A 22,517-nucleotide genomic window follows, 5' to 3' on the forward strand; every position below is an offset into this window, starting at 1 on the left:
GTTGAGTACACAAGTTTTACGTTAGAAATGTTGAGTATGGGAAACTGCCGGATGCTAACTTGCATGTTGAGCAATTTTCATAATTGGCATAATATGTGGCCATACCAACAACTTATAGTTTCTACATGCTGGTGACCCATAGTCCATACTCAACATTTCTAACATAAACCTTGGTGTACGCTTTATTAAAGGGTGTATGGGCTGGCAAGTAGACTGTCACTTGTCAGTCATCTTCATCTATGATATGTCATAGACACTAGATAGACTAGTAGTAGTACTCCATATTTGGGCAAGGTTGCGGCTCGCTCTCGTTGCCATTGAATTCACATTGCCAAAGCAAATGTCACAATAGGCTACAATAAAAACAGTTGAAATGGGGGTAGGCCTATACAGTTGAAGGGGATACAGGTACAGCATTTTGTAAACAGAGCTATGTCACATTGCATCAGTATGACTATGTACATGTTCTAACAGCGTATAAAGCTTCTTTTTTTAAGTGAGCTGTTCCAATGAACCCCGGGGCGGGGTTTCCATGTTCTCTAGAATCTCTACGCTATTACGTCACTGGCCGGGGCTTTCCTCCCTGACGTTGGGGCGACGGCAGCGGTGAATGAAGCGCGGAGCGAAAGCGAGAGAAGCTCACATATTACTGGCTACTGCATGGTCCGGTCCTGAGAGTTGACGGACTACCGGGACTACGCAGGGAACAATTCGTTAGCCATTAATAACATATATCACTGAACAGAACCACCGACCACGAGGACATAAACATTGTGGTGTTTCCCGTTGCCGCTTGTCTTGAACGTGTGAACGGTAAAGGCCTGCCCTGGCCCCTGTGTAGACTTGACTACAGCAGCAAAACGAGACGAGGAGGAACCGGAGGAACCCATTCCGCCCCCAAACCACCACTGGCACTGCGCATCTCCTCTCCTGGACATCCATCGCACCGAGGAATCCTGCTGCTGAAAGCCGTCTCGTACCCACCCGAACAAGAGACGTCTACAGCAGTCAACCGCCACTAATAGGCTACTGGGTATGCAACCTGTCATTTCTGTTTTCCCTGAGACAGTGAGACTGTTTTAATCATTTAAATGTCTTGTGTCAAAAATATGAAAAGGGCCGTCTAAAAAGAGGTGTGACACTTGTGACTTGACAAATAAACCGTTGTATGATATCCATCAGTCAAAAGGCGCTATAATTATACTATATATTGACTGTTGTGGACTAGGGTCAGCTGGCTCAGAACACAGCAATGTAAATTCATTGCCATTTAGAGAGGATTGAGGAAGACTTATTAGTTATTACAGTGTGGCTTTTGCCTACAAGCTATCAAGTCTTGCATCATGACTTGGAATGTATGTGTACACTGTACAGTACGTATAATGGCCTACATATAAATTTTTGTGTATTACCATTGTCTCCACGTGACGACACTATATGTTGCTTACTGTCGGGTAACCTAAGAGGAAAGGTTTTATGTACTGTATGACCTAACTTGGTTCATGATACAGTACATCAAACCCTTCCTCTTAAAGCTGTTGTTCCTGGCTGCCCGCCACCACTCCCCTCTGTTAGTGTTGGGTCTGAGAGAGCATTGTTGAATTGAGGCCGGATTAGGGATATTAATATCAATATCATAATGCCACTGAAACTGGATGATGGCATTGTCACTCGAAACAGGAGAAGTGGGGTAGGCTGCCTATACTTGACTTGACATATGCGATCCATGCAGTCAGATACTGAACCGACCAATGCCATATACAACAATGGCTGTAATATTTAGCTACAGCTATATGGGGGATTATAATACAGTTGAATGAGCGAACTATAGAGCCTGTACTATAGAGCCTATTGATCATTTTCATCAAAGTTTAAATTGTATATGGCTGGCTATTGGTGTAGAGCTGTAGAAGTAGTTGTACACCACACAGCACTGTAAAAATACTGGTCTGGTAGGTTGTGTTGTCTGAAGACAAATAGCCTAGCTCTAGTCATCGGATCACACATCAATCTAGTGTTGGTAATTACTGGAATCATGGACCTGCTTGGTCTGCAAAGCAGCAAAAGGTCATTTAGCCTCTGACTATTCAGTTCTTGGCTAAGGCAGTGGTTCTCACACATGTTTGTCTCAGGGCACCCCTGTAAATAACCTCTTCATCCATGGCACTGCTGGATTACATTGTTACTTTATAGAATCCGTTGTCATATTAATGGTAGATAGTTACAGTATGTTGCGAGGAAAACTGGAGAGAATATTTGTTTCCATTAGGACAGACTAAAAATAACAAGTGTATACTTGGCATTCTATTCTGGGGGAAAATTCACCAAAAATAGCAGATCTACAAGCTCACAATGCACCAATTACAGTTTAACTCAGTCCGATTTACAACGGTTTAAGTGGTTAAATTGAAGTGACATTGATAAATTCCAAATATTCTCAAAGTATTCTGAGTCATCCGTGCACTTTGAGAAGCCCTGGGCTACGGACACTGTATTTGAAAAATAATTGTACAGTACTATTTGGATAGGTGTGGGGCATAAGCCCACTATGGATGACACAATGCAATCACTTGTCTTAGACCACTGGTTCTCAAAGTGGGATACGGGGCGGGGACCCCCAGGGCTCCTTAGGGGGGTCCTTGAACGTGTGCAAATCTGAATGAATGCATTTTTTTTAACGAACATTTTTAACTCAAATCTTTGCTTTTTTGAGGTCCCTGGCACAAAATATTTTCAAGTCTTAGTCCGCAGCCATATACATATCATTTTGGGGGTCCTTGACATGAAAAAGTTTGAGAAACACTGACTAATACATGTTTTAGAAATTAGATCATGAGCTCTCCAATTCCTCTGGCTTCTGATATGTGCTACTGTTACCAATACCATGACCTCATCCAGTAGCTTTGTGTTCCTGTGTCAATACAGCATTCACCTTGCACACAATACCCGGGAATTTCAATCCTCCATTGTCAGGCATAGGCTCAGTCTGTGTCCGTGTATTGTACTATAACCCTTTCCTCTTTGAAATGTGAATACCATTCGTCTAATCTTGGTTTTGACACTACCAGTAATTAACCCTGTTCATTTGTATGGATAGTCTTCGAACAATCAGTTGGACCCTTGCAGTGTCTTTGTGTGTGTGTGTGTGTGTGTGTGTGTGTGTGTCAGTGTGTCACATTTATTATAAAAATAATACAGCAAACAAATTTGAGTGTGCATGATGAAGCATGGATTCCAACAGGAATCAAATCCACAATGAGCTTGGCAAAGGTTGGTGTCATCCTCATGGTCGTCGCGCTAGTCTAGTAGTCTGTGTGGTTCCATCTTGTCTTCTCATGCATGTTTCTGCACATCTGCAGTATATGTGTTCAAGCATGTGCATTCTAGTCATAGTTTGCATTTGACTGTGTGTGTGTGTGTGTGTGCACACGTGCGTGTGCGTGTGTGTGTGTGAATGTAAGTGTCGGGGGTTCAGGGAGGGCTTCTCTTCGCCTCAGTACTGCCTGCAGGCTTGACATTAAACATTCAAGAACTCAGCAGTGCGCCTCCCAAACTGTCCTCTAATTATAGAAGCTCAGCCTGATTCCTTACCTCCACCTTCAAATGTCTCGATCTGAACTCAGCCTGTACTTTCTGTGTGTGTGTGTGTGTGTGTGTGTGTGTGTGTGTGTGTGTGTGTGTGTGTGTGTGTGTGTGTGTGTGTGTGTGTGTGTGTGTGTGTGTGTGTGTGTGTGTGTGTGTGTGTGTGTGTGTGTGTGTGTGTGTGTGTGTGTGTAAGAGAGAAATGTAATAGATACAGCTGCCTCTGTTACTGTAGATTTTCGCTCAGTCATTGTAAAGTAGTTTCTCATCATCTCCTTGCTTCGATTCTGAGTGTTGGGTTGCGAGACAGGACAGCTGGCAGAGAGGAGTACAAAATGTTACAGGATAGATGCCCGTTTGAACCAGGAAAAGTCGGGAACACTCACAATCAGGCAGAGAGTATTATTTACCTTTCTCTGCCTGTTCCTGGATATCTACAGTATACCTACAACTTGTATACTGCGGACTGTTCTGCATCAAATCTTGTTTATGTTTAAGACTAGAAAGAGGTGGTGAGTGGTGAATCAAATGCAATCACAAGTATGATCATTGCAGTTTCAGACTTGTAAAGCGTGTAGAGCTTCTTTGGCTTTTGGCAATTGTCCAATCTAGGCTATTTCCTCAGAAAAATGATGAGCAAGCAAGCACTGAACACACACACGCTTTGTTTCTGCCCTCGAGTGTGGTGACTTGTATTCCAAGGAACAGCAGGCCGGTTATGCATCTGTGAGGTCAGTCTTTATCCAGAATGTGGCCGCTATCAAAGTAAGTCCCTCCTTTTACCATTAACTCATCTTCCCTCTCATTATCACTTATATCTGGAATTTGACACAAAAACACTTAACAACAACCATACGTACAGTCCCCCAAATACAAGAAATTAACACATTTGTCTGGGGAATAAAGAGCAGAGAATCCCCACTACCCCAATTACATTTTGTGTTCCATAAAGTTAATTTTCAATATTGAGTACAGGGAACAGAACTATCCATTCTTTAAAGTTCAAGATTGTTTTCCTGTTAGGTGGGGTCTGAGAGACACTGTGAGGGGTAGAGAGGTATTGAGAGAACGAAAGAGAGAGAAGTTGACCAGAGTAATCGCATGCTGAACAAACAATCAGCTAATTGGACGGGGAGGTGGGGTGTGTTTGGAGTGAGATGTCTCTTGTCTTAGTAGTGGTTAGTGAGACTAACAAAAACTGCATACTGCATAGTGCAAGTGCATAGCTTCTCGAACTACAGCTTGGGCAGCTCAATTGTGTCCTTGTGTAAGACACTGACCTGTCCTGCTGCTAAATAGATAATGTAGTGTTACATACATATTGTATATAACCTTTGAGCAGCCAGAGATGAAGCTGCAGTGGCTCAGGAGGTAGAGCTTGGAATCTGAATGTTCCTGGTTCGATCCCCGGTTCCTCCTTGCCAAAGTGTCCTCTTGAGCAAGACACTGAACCCCTAACTGCTCCCAATGAGCAGGTTGGCTTGGCTATGGCTATGGCCAAACTAGGGGGTATATGGCCAAACTAGGGGGGTTTTATGATTCTTAACCCATTCCAAACATTTGTCTTTTGCACGAAAATCACTCCTTGGGCTAAATTTGGCCATAGCCACTTGCCCAAATGTGCCCAAACGTGCTGACCTCATCACATTTGTGATGATGGCTATGGCCATTTTTAGCCCAAGGAGTGTTTTTCATGCAAAATGAATGGATTCAGAATCATGACCCCCCCCCCTAGTTTGACATGTCACATGCTGCTTAAAGCATAATGTAATCTAGAACATTTTGCCTTATATTGGTTGTTGATGGTACCCCAACTTTCAGCAGTTGTCAAAACTCTTCCTATGGTGGTTGAATAGAAACCAATGTGGGATATGTTAGTAGTCACTAGACACCCTTGGGCCTTACAAACACATTGGTGAAGAAAATTCTTGGTAAGAAATGTATTCCCAGATTTGATTAATATCCTCTGACTATAAAGTGCTTTGGAGAAAAGCACTATATAAATGCGGTCCATTTATACAGTTAATTTACCATACAAGAATACTATCCTGCTCAGAAAGATACAGGAAGGTTGGAGAGATCAACATGTTGTGTGGACCAACTGTGTCTCTGGTCAGAAGAGGTAGTATAGCTACTGTTGCTAAGGTGTCGGTCCATTTGCTAATACTGTAGCTAACTAACGTGCTCTACTGCTAATGACCACACACACTGCATTAACCCCACCTGTTCTGCCCAGAGGCTGCAGCAGTGTGTCCGACTCCCCATCTTCCAAACAAACAGCATGCCGTCTGCCACCATCTAGCTATATACAGTATGTCACAACAGAGTCATCAATCAGGATGTTTGGGTCTTTGGTACTTTAGGTCTCTGTCTGTGATGTAATCAGGGAACTGCCGCAAGGCGGAACAACAGCATACTGTCACCGGAGCCTGGCTATTAGAGACCGTTTTGGTGCCGTATGATGAAATAAAGGAAATTAAACAAAGAGTTTTTTTTTTTATTGGTGGCTGAGTGGGTCAGCGGTGGAAGTTCTGAGGTTAGAAAATCCACACTGTGATTAAAGACTGATCGCACGTCATTTCAGATGACCTCCCGTCCGACCTGTGGGTTTTGCGGGTTACAAATCACCCGTGGTGTCCCGTGAGGTTAGGGTTACTGTATGTTAGGGTTTGGGATAGTGTTAGTAATGGTCTGACTAACGGCAGTTAATAGGCTACTATGGAAACGTTTATGATACCTTTATCTGGAAACCTGTGTGTGTGTGTGTGTGTGTGTGTGTGTGTGTGTGTGTGGACGGGTCAGGGCAGTGTTTAAAGTAATTGTGACTCACCTGGTTGTGTAAGAGCAATCATCAGTCAAAGTGGCACACCTGTACAGCTCAGCTAATTGCCCCTGTGTGTGTGTGTGTGTTAAACACTTTTAAACCCTATTACATAGGCTATTTGAAAATGAACTAACTACAAGCTCACAACAACGTGTCGCGATGTGAAACGTTGTGTGCTTGTAGATCTGCAATTTCAATGTCTCCAAAATGATGAACTCTGTCTGTCTGTCTGAAATACACCACTGCTGAGAGCAGAGGTGTGAGGCTGTCAAGAACAAACTGTCCGTCACACTGTTCTGTCTCTGTCACTGTCACTGTCTGTCCCTCTGGTGCGGAGAGACCCAATGTAGAATTTGGGATTAGGTTGTAGGTTTCAGCAGAAAGTTTACTAATAGGTTAGTAGCATGTACAGTACATCAGGGATTTTCAACAGGTGGTCCGTGGACCACTGGTGGTCCGTGAAGGTATTGCATGTGGTCCCTGACCATGCATTTAGTATTGTAGCAAAGTGAAGATTCTGTGCGTCTTACTTGTATGTATATTTGCATAGCATTAGCAAGTGTTATGAAAGCAATAAGCTTAGCCCATATACCCTCCCACCACAACAGTGGTCCCTAGCTTGATTCTTAGTCAGGGTGGTGGTCCCTGGTTCACAATCAGTTGAAAACCACTGCAGTACATAGTGTGAGTGTGTTGTGTACTTGTGTTGTGCGTGTGCGTGTGCGTGCGCGTGTTTGCACGTGTAGACTGTGTACACACACATGTTAAATTCAGTGTTGATTCATCATTCATTCATTCATCATGATTGCTGTTGCCTAACAGGGCAACCAGACTATAGTTAGTATTTTGCCCGACTTTATTTATAGAGCAACCCCAAGAAGTTGTAGTTTAGTTGTGGGGTGCTTAAAACTTCTTATTTTCTTTTCCTTTCCTGAAAACTTAATATTTTGGACATAGCTGCTGCCCGACACCAGAGATATATTTCAGGGGTTCTCAATCACCAACATCTCAAGGACCCACTAATTGATATGTAGTACCGTATGTACTAACTAGGCCAACCCTCTCAGGGACGATGCAAGTAGGGAATGCATGTATGCCCGTTTTATTAGCTGGTAGTTAGTTGTCTCCACCAGGCCGAAGGCATGTGGGGAGAGTATGTTTTGCACTCCGTCCGTCCGCGTGTCCGTCCGTCCGTCCGTCCGTGTGTCCGTGAACAGCTAATCTCGGACACCGTTAACCCGGTCGATGCCATATTTTGCACACACACTCCCTGGATGCCAACCATGAACCTCTGCCCCAAACTTTCCAGAACGGCCTGTTATAGCGCCACCAGGAGGCCGCTTTGTGCAAAACAAGTTTTTGCACAGTACACCTACAGATTTTGTCCAAACATCACGCAAATTGGTACACAGTCTCTCTAGAGCCATTCAACGAAACGGGTCTTTCAGATTTATCAGACTCCATCCTGATTGGTTAAGATTGGATTCCAAAGTTCACAGGAGTGCTCACAAAATGCTGCAAATCATGAACACATTGCGTGATTTCCGTGAAATTGTGCACCCACATTCCCACTAGGCCCAGGACGAAATGCCACATGAACAATTTCAACTCAGCCTCAAGGTGGCGCTATAACTGGCCGAAAAGTGTTTTTACCTCTAACTGCACGGATCTGTGGATAACCTGGTGGAGACCTGTGCCCGGAAGGGCACTTTTTCTAGTTTTCAGTGTACCCGTAATATCCGTTGTCAGAGTATCCAGTGTGCCCGTGCCCTCTAGCTCTACCACAATTATGATCATCCAACTAAATATGTAGACACAGGGATCCCTGATGTCATCAAAAACGTCTGGTTTTGTGTTGATGACTTATCAGGGAATAAAAAGGAGACAAACAGACCCAGAGACAGATACAGACTTATCGTGTATATTGCTCTTTAAACTAATGGAGTTCTATTGTGTAGATTTCCACTGATATTGTTGCATCGGCTCAACATTATCTGAAGAATAATATATGGCTTAAGTGACCCTAAACCCCCCCCAAGAGCCGCTGGGGGTCCCCAGACCCCACTTTGATATATACTGTAGGCATTGATAGCATAACTTGTCCGTTTGGTTTTAGTTTTCCGAATGCAGGTTTCAGTGTCATTTGTCACGTGTTTGGATACAACACGTGACACACAAAGGAGACCCTCACAGCAGGACAAGGTGTGATCTCCATCTTTGATGAGGACATTTTGTTCTCATTATCCGTGAGGACTGGCACTTTTGGGGGGAAGGAGCCTGCCCCCTCCCACCTTTTCTTCCTCCTTTCCTTTGCGCCATGTGTGTTTTGGCTGTGCCAGGGATCCGCGGAGCATACACACAGAGCGACGTGTAGATGTTTCTGACAGGCTGTTCTGTCACCTTGTTATGTTACTCTACCACACACACACACACACACACACACACACACACACACACACACACACACACACAGGGAGGGGGTGGGGTGGGAAGGCTTATTAATTATTATACAATATACACACATACATTATGTGGATATCTACTCTGTACACGACATACACAAACAGGCATATGTGCTTGTACACAACACGCCCTAGCATACATAACAATAACAACGACTGTCGTGTTCACACCGTCAATCTACCGTATCCATACTCTCTCACACACACACAGGATCTCAGAGTGCAGGATGGACTATTATTAACCCTGCTGGTGGGAGAATATATTTAGAAAGAACAGGCTTTTTATATCATATACTCATACATTGTCTAATGTTCTTTGGTGACCGTCACCTGGCAATGCATTTTTTACTACCCCTCTCTCTCTCTCTCTCTCTCTCTCTCCCCCCCCCCCCCGCTCCATTCTCTGTGCTTGTGTGTACGTGTTTGTCCTCAAAACACTATCCTATACATCTAAGAATGGAAAGTCCCACGTCATATCGTACGATCAAAGGAACCAGGCAGGTCTATTGAATCTTCACACTGTGCACGGCTTTGTGCTAATGTAGGTTATCAATGTAGGTCATTGGAACTCTGCTCCCTTTTAAAAGCAGGAAATATTGACTGATCATAAAAGCCCACACGGAGAGAAGGTGGTTTTCACTTTAGGGGATATAACTTTTAAAAGCCTTAATTTGGTTTCAAACCAAATACCTTTTTTAGAATGGATTGTTTTTCAGGAGTCCAGGAGGGTGAAACGGGAGGGTCACTGTGAGGAGCAACTTTATATTCAACTGAAAATAAAGCAAAATAAATGCATACTTGAGGTTAGCGCTATGTGTCATCATCTGCTAAATGGTGACCAGTATTAGAGCAGTATGTTGTATGTGTGTGTGCGTCTGTGTGTTTGTGTGTGTGTGTGTGTGTGTGTGTGTCAGCCAATGACCTCACAAAGTAATGGTTATAATCAGGTTTGTAAATGCTTAGTCAGACTCAGAGAGGTCATGGACAGGAAACCAGGGCACATTGTGTGGACTGTGGATACAGTATGGCTGCGTACTGAGTGCCCTTTAAAGCTAATTGGATCAGGTCACAAACTCGAGCATACCAGGAGTCCATCACTTAAGACTATTATTTTTCTTTTTTTGGGGATTATCATTGATACGCAGATACGGTTACCTAGGCGAGCCACTGACTCTGTACATTGTATATAACCTCCGCTGTACTTTAGTGCACAGACATATTACAGTCTGCACTTATAATTATAAGGTAGGTAAGGTAGACCTGCCACCTGTATTGATCAAACTGTAAACACTGTAATTATCAGTCCCGAGGATCAAAAGGAATGCATACTTTGCTGTGCGGCCGACCAACGCAAATTATTTTGATTTACAGCAAGCGTCACCGTCATACTACGTATATACACTTGAATAACAGTTAAGCCAGCAAAGGACGCAATCTTCCCTGTCAGTCTGTCTGTCTGTCTGTCTCCTTGTTCTTGTGTTTGTGTTCTCATTTGTCTGTGTACATGCATTTCTTGTACATGCACACATTGACACGTGTGTTCACACTGCATGTGAGTGTGTGTGTGCGTGCATGTGAGTGTGCACATTAGATTGCCTCCATAAGAGCCAGAGAGAGTCACAGAGCGGATCGCTGTTTGCCTTGCCCGTAGCGAACGTCACCATGGCAACCATACTAGCGGCGCAGTGTGAAGTGCAAGTGAAGACTGTGACGCTCTGTGTGTGTGTGTGTGTGTGTGTGTGTGTGTGTGTGTGCCTGCCTGCGTGCGTGCGTGTCAGAGAAAGATGGAGAGAGGCTTTTTATATTGACGGAGACAAAGGATTAGAGTTCTAGGAAGGAACCACAGATGAGCAGTGGCCAGTGACGTGGACGGAGAGACAGAGTCCAGAACAGGTGTTTGGGGGCGTCAGATGTACGGGTGAAGGACAAACAAGCAGACAGGTATTAGTCGATAGTGGAGTGGGTCTGTGGCGTGTGTCCGGAGTGTTAAAACAACCGCTCTCAACCTACCTGGCGGTATTTCGGGCGCGTCAATGTAGGCGACAATTTTCTAAATTCAAACTATTTTCGCAAACTACAAGCTCAAAAGCTTGTAGCAACACGTCTGAGATGCAACACGTTGTTGTGAGCTTGTAGATCAGCTGTATAGGGTTGTGTGGTTAACTGTGAGAGTGTAAATACGCTCTCAGAGGTGTTACTGTGGACAATGTTGCCGCGTCTAGGGTGTGTGTGTGTGTCTAAGAGTGAACGAGCATGTCAAAATACAGAAGAGAGACAGAGAGGGGGTTCTTAGAGGCGAGGCAGTGAGTGAGTGAGAGAGAGGTGTGTCATACTGAGCATGCTCATTGAGCTAACTTCCTGTTCTTCTCTTCCCCTACAGAAACACAGACGGATACAGAGAGAGAGAGAGAGAGAGAGAGAGAGGGAGAACGAGCAGACGACCTGAAGGAGAGAACAGAGAACGGAGGAGGGATTTCTGCCAACATCCAAGGAGGAAATCACACACCCAAGCTGAGGAGTTCTGAGGAGCATTCTGACCTGTCACCACAAAACTGTTGCTGCTCTCTGGGGTTTTACTTGATTGTTTTGTTTTCTTCTCAGAGGAAAAACGAAAATAAATATATAATATATACTATATACACTTTTAATTTTGGTTGACATTAACAAAGAGGATGAAATCCATAATAACCCACTAAGGTTTTAAGAGACTCACTAAGGTTTTAAGAGAGTCTGCCTGAACTAAAAAGGGGATTTTGCTGCAATCTCTCTTTCTTTTTCTGTTTTAAATTCTCTGTTATCTTCTCACCGGCTTTTCCTGCACTGCGTGTCTCGTAAAAGGAAGATATTCACTGGGGGAGCAGTTGGACTTTAGTGTCTGCCAAGAGCCGGAGCCCAAGTATCTACGGCATTGCTGATTGGGTGTCGCAAGTGCACAAATCCTCCCTTGTGTGGGTTTTTGACTAATAGTGTATTTGTGTGTACGGAGAAACTGTGTGTGTGTAATACTGCGTTTGACTTAGTAATCTTTATCAGAGGACAAGATGGGATCTGAGAAAGACTCAGAGTCACCTCACTCCGAGGTGCCGAAGCCCAAATGCCGTGCGGCGGGCAAGCGCCATGGACGCATCTCCTTCCACAGCCTCTTCCACAGCAAACGGGGTTCCCGTGGCGCCAAGGCAGGGGCTGCTCCGCCTCTATCGCAAAACCATCAGCAACAACAACAACAGCAACAACAACAACACGCACAGCAACTCCAACAACTTCTCCCTCATGCCCTGAACGCCACCACCAACACCACGCCACCGCCGACCGCCGATGCTGCTGACCCCATGGACGCCGTCACCCACGACGTCGACGCTCCCGCGGCCTCGGACGAGCCCCTCTCGTCCAGCCAGCCTTCCCTGGGCGGGACCCCCGAGTCCGGGGAGGAACTGCTGGAGTGCCCCCTGTGCCTGGTGCGGCAGCCCGCTGAGCAGCTCCCCGAGCTGCAGGGCTGCAGCCACCGCTCCTGCCTGGGCTGCCTGCGGCAGTACCTGCGCATCGAGATCACGGAGAGCCGCGTGCAGCTCAGCTGCCCCGAGTGTGCCGAGCGTCTGTCCCCGCGGCAGGTCGCCGACATCCTGGACGACGCCGCGCTGCTGGAGAAGTACGAGGAGTTCCTGCTCCGACGCTGCCTCGCCTCGGACCCCGACTGCCGCTGGTGCCCGGCCCCCGACTGCGGGTAAGAGACTCGGGTTGTTTTCTCTCTGCAAACACCTTCACTAAAATATGTGGTCTAGGGGATCCATCTCCAGCAATGAGTTAGTTGGGCCTACAGCCTTTTCCCACTCCCCCAACAACAATATTATTTGCTATTTGCATGGTGATTAAAACACATTGTGCTGTCTAAAAGAAGAAAATAAACCCTATCAAATAACCATACATATGTAGATGTAGAAAGACATTTTGTGTGAATAAGCCATGTATAGTATTTGAACACAAGACAAATGCAGACCATGAGCTCCCCTGTGCTCTTGTTTTCAGACTAAAGAATATCAACCATAAGTATAATTGGCATAATCTCTGTTTCACTCTTTTGCTGAATAATACAGTTTCTGGGAAGGGAATATGTAAGATGAAAAGTGGTATGACAAGTAAAACAAACAGTAATAAGAGAACATAGGGGCTTGGTATATCCGAGGCTTAAGGCCCCTAAGCCGCCGCCCTGTGGACGCCACTGCCCTTAAAGGTTTACAGGTCTTTTAAAGACTAATTGGAATGGGGACATTTATTTTGGAATAAAACTATTTTTTAGAGAACCGTAGTAATAATAGTTGCTCACAGGTGTGTCCTTGAATTGATTTGTCTTCTGTGAAAATTGAAACATGGAATGTAGAAGAAGGAAGAAAATCAATTCAAGTGAGTCATTCTCACACTAATAAATATGTCTGGAGTTTGCCATGTCAAGCCTGATTATGTGGTTTTGTGCTGGCTTCCCGAAAATAGCCGATCTACAGTACAAGGTCCACAATGCAGCACACAGTAACAGCTGTGAGCTTGTAGATCAGCTAGTTTTGTTGCACAAAAGATGCATACATACAGTACATGGAAGTCCTAGTTAGTTCATGGTAAGATTGTAACTGGAGATGGCAGTGGCTTCAACAACACAAGGCCTTTGACATGGGCTTGTATTCTGTCACTCTTGGCTGTTATGTTGCTGTATCCTTGCAGATGGCTGCTACATAGCTATAGCATGTCACTGCCCTAAATAGAGGGTGATTAGCTGATGAAAATAATGGCATTTCAATACAGACTCTCCCTTTAAATTGTGATGGCACATAATTGGCGCGGTTTTTCGTGCATTTATTTGTAGCAACCTCTAAAGGGATATGTGTTGATCCCCACACAATGACTCAGCTTTTTAAATTGTGATGGGACACAATATTGGCGTCATTTTCTGTACATGCATTTATAACAACATCCTCTGTGTGTTAAAATGTGTTACTGTCTGTGTTGATCCCCACACATTGAAAATGCAGTGTGGTTAAGCAGTTCCTTATAGATACTTGCCTCAGGCACTTGAGTTAACATTGTTATGAAAGACCCATTGTGCTGTCTCTCATCAATGTTATCATGCTAATGGCTGTAGACCTTTATCTTATCTATAGCACACACACACACACACACACACACACACACACACACACACACACACACACACACACACACACACACACACACACACACACACACACACACACACACACACACACACACACACACACACACACAATCTTTTTCTTGCTTTTGCCCTTCTTTCTTTTTCTCTGTCCCTCTGATTGCCTTTTATCTCGTCTTTCCACTCCCTCTCCACGTCACTCTCTGATATCGTTGTTATTCTCTTTCTCTCTCACTCTCTCTCTCTCTCTCTCTCTCTCTCAACTTGTCAGTCTCTCGTCGGCTAGAAGAATGTAGCTCTCTGCATCATGTGCTTATGGAACAGACAGGGTGGGGGTGATTAGGTCAGGGGGGATGTTTCTGGAATCAAATGAGAGGCGTCTCATTAAATAGATGATTAATACATTGTGGCTAGCCTCGGTCCCAGGCTTCTCACCTGCGAAGAGAAAAGCCTGGTCACAATTTAAGGCATAGAGTGCATAGCCGGAAATGTCGGTCCGTGTTATGCACCTTCGTCTAGGGTGAAAACTACCTGGCACCCGGCACCACAAACGGGCGGAGGACTAGAGGGATCGAGTCTCTGCTGCAAACATGCTGTCGTCCCCTCGGTGAAGTCCAAGTTCAACTGAGCTTTTATAGAGCAACAGGAAGAGTGCCCAGCCAACAGGAAACTGGTGTTGTCGGGGAGAACCAATCAGGAAGAGAGGGGCAGGTCCAATCAGGGACCTGTCACTCACAGCCATGTCTGTATGTATTCACTTGAGTACTGTAGCCAACAGTCTCATGTTCTCAGCACCTCATTCACAAACAGTAGAAACACAACTTGTCACATGCCATAAAACACAATACATTTCCCAAACTTAGAATTATTATCCTAATTTAATAGTCACCATAAATAATAATTATACTTAAACAAATATCAAATAATCACAAGGACCGTGGTCCGTAACAGTCCGGAACATCCGTCAGATCTATTTTCCCCTGGATACAATATTTGTCGACCAATCAAAACATTTTCATTCACGGCGAATGTAAACAGATTTGTAAAGCTTCAACGTAATTTCCTTGAGCTGTACTTCCACCAAAATCCTGCTACTTCCACCAAATTCCAGCAATGCACTCTGACTCTACAGCGCATATTGTTCCCAGCGTAGAAGCGGGCAGATATGTAGTGATCATTGCATGCTGTGGTTTTGGTCATTTTGGCATTGTCATAGGGGAAGGCCAGGAAGTGTGTGTGTGTGTGTGTGTGTGTGTGTGTGTGTGTGTGTGTGTGTGTGTGTGTGTGTGTGTGTGTGTGTGTGTGTGTGTGTGTGTGTGTGTGTGTGAGTGTGTGAGTAGGACAGCTACTCTGCGTCACTGCTGACATGAGACTCAAAACAAATCCGCTAAATATATTCTGTAGATCATCCATTGAACTGCTTATGACGGTGCTTTGTACTATTATCCATTACACACACACACACATACATACACACTCACACACACATACATACGCACACACATAGTGTAGATGCAAATCGTTTCATTATCAAGCGTAGAATTGTGTGTTCATATAACCACATATTCAACGAAAGCGCAGATACAAACGTGTCCATTCTTACACTGCCAAGAGTTAAATTACTACTAGGATATTGCTGTATAGATAGACACACACACACACACACACTGCAACAGTTACGCTGAACACACGTGTTCCGTGCGACTGTTAAAGTGAGAATATGTGTGCAAGTGTGTGTGGGTGGCGATACTGTTGACCTCATTGTGGAAGAAGCTCTGTAGATATGAACCTCTTCTGGCGATGTCTCATGTCAGCAGCTTACACATCTGCCATGAGGTCACAACTCACTGACCGACTTTGTATCTGGAGGGCATTGTAGGTACGGTAAAGTATTTGTCACTATACATTTAATACCCATCCTCCTAACTAGGCCTATTAGCAACAGTCAAACCTGGATAGGTCAGCTAGAAGGTCCTGGGTTCAGTCATATACAAAAAATGCCTAATAAAAACAGTATTAAAAAAAAAAAGAAGGTCCTGGGTTCGATTCCCGCTCGGGGCACTGTGGGTGCTGGCGGCGTGTTTCCTCCTCCGCGTCATCAGTGCCCATACCCGAAGCCTCCCCCTGGCCAGCCGGGGCGCCTGATGGAGGGGAAAGGAACTGGTTGGAATAACTTCCACGCGCTACGTCCAACCAGGGAAACTCCCCCCTGTCAGGTGTAAAGGAGCAACTTGGACACTCAAGCATGAAGGAAGCATGAGTTAAGTCCGTTGCTCTCCCCAGGTTGGTGGAGGGTGTGTAGAGCCCAGGATCACATTAGATGAGTGACACAGGGGTGAAAAATGGGTTACAAAATCGTGGGATAAAAAATATATTTTTAAAAACCTGGATAGGTCGAGCGGCGCGATTACATATAGTCAATGCAAAGACAAGATGTTGCGAGAACTGGGCAGCGCAAACGATCGCCTGGTGTCTACTCTTCGCCCCCTGCTGGAAAAATCTAACTGAAGCGACCTTCGCTTCCCCACGACTCCACCCATCGCGTCCTGACAGCCAATCAGCGTTGATGTTGTCATGAGCCCTGGACATGTTTTTGTGCTTTTGGTTTGCTGCTCATAAATGATAGTATTTATTTAAGTAGCAGAAATTATGTTAAATATATTGAACCAAGCCGTCTTTCTAGCTCGGTTGTAGGTGTTTCGTTTCGAGGTACAAAATGGAACGAGCGGGTCCATTTGGTTACACTCCCAAAGTTAAATTACTGTATCTGTTATATCAATGATATATCACTAATATAATCCACCACTCGAGGGAGGGAAAGAGAGCTACAGATCTCGAACGAGCGAAGGAACTTGTCTGTGTTTTAACCAACGCTGACCTGTGTGACCAAAGTGAAGCAATTGAAGCGACTGGAAACAAATATATATCTTCAAGTTTGAACGCACCTTTAGGAGCAGTGTGGAAGTGCCATTGATTGAGCGCTCAGGGAGCAATTGGGGATAAGAGTCTTGCTCGGGGACACTTGGACACAAACTGTAAGGTGAGTTGATGGGGCGAATTGGAGACCTTCCGATTACAGGCTGCCTGGGAGGAGAAGGGAAGAGAAGGCAAGAGAATAGAGGAGACGACAGACGGGAAGGGAGGGGAAGATTAGAATAACTTCATTGATCTCTTACTGGAAATGTTGCGTTATCGTCGTCATGTAGCAATGTGTCCATACAAGAACTGACAAGCTGCAGCATGGGAACCCTTTCTAAAGAGTGACTCATCACATACTGTACGCAGAACATACTGTAGGTGTTGTTGAAACCTATTTTTGTCTGAGGAAAACACATTGCAGCAACCTGTCACTACTCACTACACAACGCGGGTCAGAGTAACATACTGCAAACAGCCACTAACAGTAACTACACACCGCATGGCATTCTGTCTGCTGTGTGTTACACTGTAACATGTTTCTACACACAGCATGAGTCAATCTGAGACGTGTGTTACAGTGTAATATGTTGCCATACACAACGTGTGGCAGTGAGATTGTAGCAACATGTTACTGTGTAACACACATCAGACATATTACGACCCATATTGCCTCAAATAACCTCCCCCCTCCAACACACACACAAACACATACACACACACACACACACACACACGCACACACACATTCTACCTCTGCCATCTGATTTGTCTTAACCCGGTCTGTTGCCCCTGCACCTCCTTATTGTGCCCAATCAAACGTCAGTCTGCATGATTGACAGGGCAGGATATCCAATAAGGCCAAAGCCTGTTGCCGCTTTCCCCTGGGCTGTCAGTTGCCATGGTGACTATCGATGCAGCGTAGAGGGAATGTTGCCAGGGGAAACAGGAGTTGGGTCTAAATCAAAGACGTCATTACACACTCACTCGCTGGACGCAGTGTGTGCATGTGTGTGTGTGTGTGTCAACACTCTGGCTTTTGGGCTCCAGACTAACGTCTTCACAGGTATCACTGGTGCCACCAACCTTTTCAGTTGGTAGCGCCACCACAAATTAGGTAGCACCATCTATTTCTTTGTATAGCGTGGTAGCGTGGTATGACCTTATCATGCTGATCATATGGGCATGATGGAATTAAATAAACATTAAATTCTATAGGAAATTATAATTAACCTATAGTGCATTTTCCATTATTATCGTTATTATCATTTGGCTAGATGAAATGAGACACAATACAGGGTATTAGTGCTGTGCGATTCTTGCTCAAAATGTCTCGATTTTCCTCCACAAGAACTGAGGACACAAGTCTCTCACAATTTTCTTTCCATGAGAATATTTATAAAAATCACAAGTGTAACTAAAATTAACTGGACAGCAGTGCTGCACGATTCTTCACAAAATGAGATTGCATAGGTGTCTGAATCTAGATCTCGATCTTTTTTCGATTATTTTTGCAGCACTACAGGGTATAAAGCTTTATGAAACAAATAGCACCAATCTTTTCCGTTCACTTTGGGACAAATAGCAAAAACCCTAACCCTGAAAATCTCCAAACTATTGAATTTGTGTACGAAAAAGCCTCAGCTATAAAATGCGTTTAAACTAAAGGTAGCAGCTCTGTTTACATGTGCACCCTGCGTCTCTCCTCCTCTTCTCTCCTTTGTCTTTGTCTTTCTGTCTCTGTCTGTTGCTCCTTCTCTCTCCACAGTAACCTCCCTGCCCTTTCTCACACACCATTATGCCTTCTCGCTCACTCTCTGTCTCTTGTCTCCTTCTCTCTGTGTCTCTCTTTCTCTCTCTCTCTCTCTCTCTCTCTCTCTCTCTCTCTCTCTCTCTCTGCCGTGTTGGAAATATCCACCATTTGCGGACACAGCTTGGATGTGGAATGTTCTTACCCATCCAGTAAAATTCTGATTGAGGTTGAAAATTCACCTGTGAGTGTCACAGAAAAGGAACACTCTGTATTTTACTGTGTAGGTTGCCGGAGTAACCTGTGTTGTGCCTCCTTCTGCTTCGTACCTCAACAGGTCCCCTCGGTTACCAGAGAAAATACACGCGCGCACACACGCACGCACGCGCACGCGCACACACACACACACACACACACACACACACACACACACACACACACACACAGTTTTGGCCTTTCCCTGTGACAGCATTGCTATACATAACTACCAGTTGTATAAAGCAGAGATGTAGAGATAATGCAATGGCCATTAGTGCCACAGGAAGCCACGCCTGGTTTGAGACCTGCTTTATCCGACAAGGAATGTTTGAAGTGCAAACAAATGCCCAGTGTCCGTTTATTTACGCATTACGTCATTGTTCACTAGTACCATTGTTTCATCCTGTCTGTGAACAGTTGTGTAGAAAGCTGCTGCAGAATTAAAGCAGCATAGTTACAGCTTCAGTACAACGTCAATATAGTTACAGGCTGCTTCAGTATACAACGTCAATATAGTTACAGACTGCTTCAGTACAACGTCAATATATATAGTTACAGTCTGCTTCAGTACAACTTCAATATAGTTACAGGCTGCTTCAGTACAACGTCAATATAGTTACAGGCTGCTTCAGTATACAACGTCAATATAGTTACAGACTGCTTCAGTACAACGTCAATATATATAGTTACAGTCTGCTTCAGTACAACTTCAATATAGTTACAGGCTGCTTCAGTACAACGTCAATATAGTTACAGACTGCTTCAGTACAACGTCAATATAGTTACAGGCTGCTTCAGTATACAACGTCAATATAGTTACAGACTGCTTCAGTACAACGTCAATATATATAGTTACAGGCTGCTTCAGTACAACTTCAATATAGTTACAGGCTGCTTCAGTACAACGTCAATATAGTTACAGGCTGCTTCAGTACAACGTCAATATAGAAAAATAAATAAATAAATAAAGTGAAAGTGGTTGACCGCCTTCCATCATGGTGGTGATTATCATCCCCCTCTGCATTGGTCAGAGTTATTAGAGAATGAATACTCTCTCTTGTCTCTCAGTTTACTAAATGGTCTCTGACCTCTCTTCTAACTTTACTTCTAACTACCCGATCAATTCATCTCTCTCTCACTCTCTCTCTCTCTCTCTCTCTGTGTCTCTCTCTCTCTCTCTCTCTCTCTCTCTGTCACAAATTGTCCTGTCTTTCTTTCTCTGTTCACCCAGTAATATAATTTAGCTTTTTCTGCATTACATCATTTAAGCTTTTTCTGCATCTCCCTCTCTCAATATTGTCATTTAGTCATGTCTGAATTGATTTAACTTTCCTTCCTTCCTTCCTTCCTTTGTGTGTGTGTGTGTGTGTGTGTGTGTGTGTGTGTGTGTGTGTGTGTGTGTGTGTGTGTGTGTGTGTGTCACAGATTTGCAGTGATCGCCTCTGGCTGTGCCAGCTGCCCCAGACTGGTGTGTCGTAGGGAGGGCTGTGGGGCAGAGTTCTGCTACCACTGCAAGCAGGCCTGGCATCCCAACCAGACCTGTGACTCTGCACGCCAGCAGAGGGCTCAGTCCCTGCATACGCACAGCAACCACTCCCCTAGCTACACACAGGAGCAAGGGCCTGGTGAGTGCACTGTAATACTAATACAAGCTGCACTAATACACTAATACACAAGTGCAAGTACATACCTAAGAGTACACATACACGAATATGCAATTGCAATATGTATGTACCAGGCAAGCTTGCATGCACACATGCACGTATGTCACACGTCGTACGTGCACTCACACACAAAACACACACAATACTTACATAAATAGATTAGTACAAGTACATAACCAAATACACACACATACCACATGCCACACCAAAATACAGCAACACACACACACACACACACACACACACACACACACACACACACACACACACACACACACACAGAGAGAGATAGAGAGACTTGACATATCCTCATTTTGTCAAAGCACTCCTTGCACCTCTTGGGGTATCAGATTGTGTTTGCGTGTGCGTGCGTGTGTGTGTGCGAGCAAGTGTGTTTAATCCAGCTTTGATTAAAATGTATTAAATGGGACCCTCTGGGCTGTCCTCAGCCAACCTCTCTCTCTCTCTCTCTCTCTCCCTCTTGCTCCGTCTTAATAATGCATCATCCACACTCTGTCTCCCAGCCATAATCCAGAGGGTCTGATAATAATAGGCTGCTATTGACTTGCAGGGTAGCTGTTAATCAAAACCAGTCCCCTGTCTGTCTGCCTGTCACTATATTCGTCTGCGTGCGTCTGTCGTGTGCCTGTCCTGACTGTTTTATGATTGCTGTCTCTATATTTTAGAGAGACAGAGAGAGGGTTGGAGGAGGAGAGAGAGGGGGGAGGGAGAACTCATAGGTCGAACAGCTTATTGTCGGTATCAGCCCAACGTGGGAGTCTATCTCCTTTTCAAAGCGCTGGCTATGGTGGAGCGCCCCACCTACCGTCAGCTCCCAGAGTTGCCGCATGACATGCCGCAGAAATGTGATGAGGTCAGCACATTTTGGGCACCTTTGGGCAAGTGGCTATGGCTGCTTTTAGCCCAAGGAGTGTATTTTGTGCAAAACTAATGCTTGGAATGTATTCAGAATCATGAAACCCCCTAGTTTGACATGTCACATGCTACTTAAAGCAAAAGGAAAGTTTGCCATTTTTGCCTGCCATAGGATATTAATGGTATGGTCACAAGAAACCCCTATAAAAAATGTGCTCAATAGTGACAGCCGGTCAGCAAGTGGATTCATGAATGTATATGTATATAGACAATATTTTAGGCCAATAAAAAAGACTATATACCAAATTACAGGGGGTGAAAATTAGCAATTGTACTAAAACACTAAGCAATACATCTGATGGTTGTACAATCATGCAATGTGATTGTGATGTCCATATCAAATCAAAAACAAAACAACGGCTGCAAGTAGACGCATGTAGTTGCAAGCGACCATTGAATTGAACCAATTGATTGAATCACTTGGGTGGACTTGCGTCGACATGCGTCACCATGCCCGGCGTGCAACAGGACATATCACACCGGTGGGACGAACACTAAAACCGTTTTGTTGCGTCTCGACTCTCTGCCCATTGGGTGTGGTTTGGGCTTAACCCATTCTGACCGGGCACCCATTTTGGTGTTGGCATCATGTTATGCTTTAGCTATTGAAAAATAGCAGATCTACAAGCTCATATCGCGCCACCGAGTGGCGCGATACGAGCTTGTAGGTCTGCTATTTTTGAAAAATCGAAGAGCGACTGACATTTTTAGAATCTGATCTCAGGTCAGAATGGGTTGATCAGACCAGTGTGTGTCCAGTGGAAACCTCGTATGAATCTGATCTCAGGTCAGAATGGGTTAAGGGAGGACGACGAAGGAAATGCGAGAGATCATCGGAGGGAGTCAGCGGTGAACGAGACATGGCTGAGGGGGGGACAAAATAAATAATGAAGGGAAGAGCAGGAGAAAGAGAAGAAATGAAGGAAAGAAGGAATGCAAGAGTGTGGGAGAGAGTGAAGGAACGAGA

The 22,517-nt window shown here is 44.6% G+C and overlaps 1 protein-coding gene across 1 annotated transcript in view; it reads left to right on the forward strand.

The window, feature by feature from the left end:
- The first annotated feature begins 601 nt into the window (after positions 1-601).
- rnf19b (ring finger protein 19B) overlaps positions 602-22,517 on the forward strand; it is a 29,547-nt gene continuing 7,631 nt past the window's right edge. The window contains exons 1-3 of the mRNA XM_083776278.1: positions 602-1,033; positions 11,249-12,589; positions 20,376-20,575. Coding sequence (XP_083632404.1) covers positions 11,910-12,589; positions 20,376-20,575 — 880 coding nt within the window. The 5' untranslated portion in view covers positions 602-1,033; positions 11,249-11,909. The remainder of the gene's footprint in view (positions 1,034-11,248; positions 12,590-20,375; positions 20,576-22,517) is intronic.

This window comes from Protomyctophum parallelum, assembly GCF_964188405.1.
Source record: "Protomyctophum parallelum genome assembly, chromosome: 1".
Classification (NCBI taxonomy): Eukaryota; Metazoa; Chordata; class Actinopteri; order Myctophiformes; family Myctophidae; genus Protomyctophum; species Protomyctophum parallelum.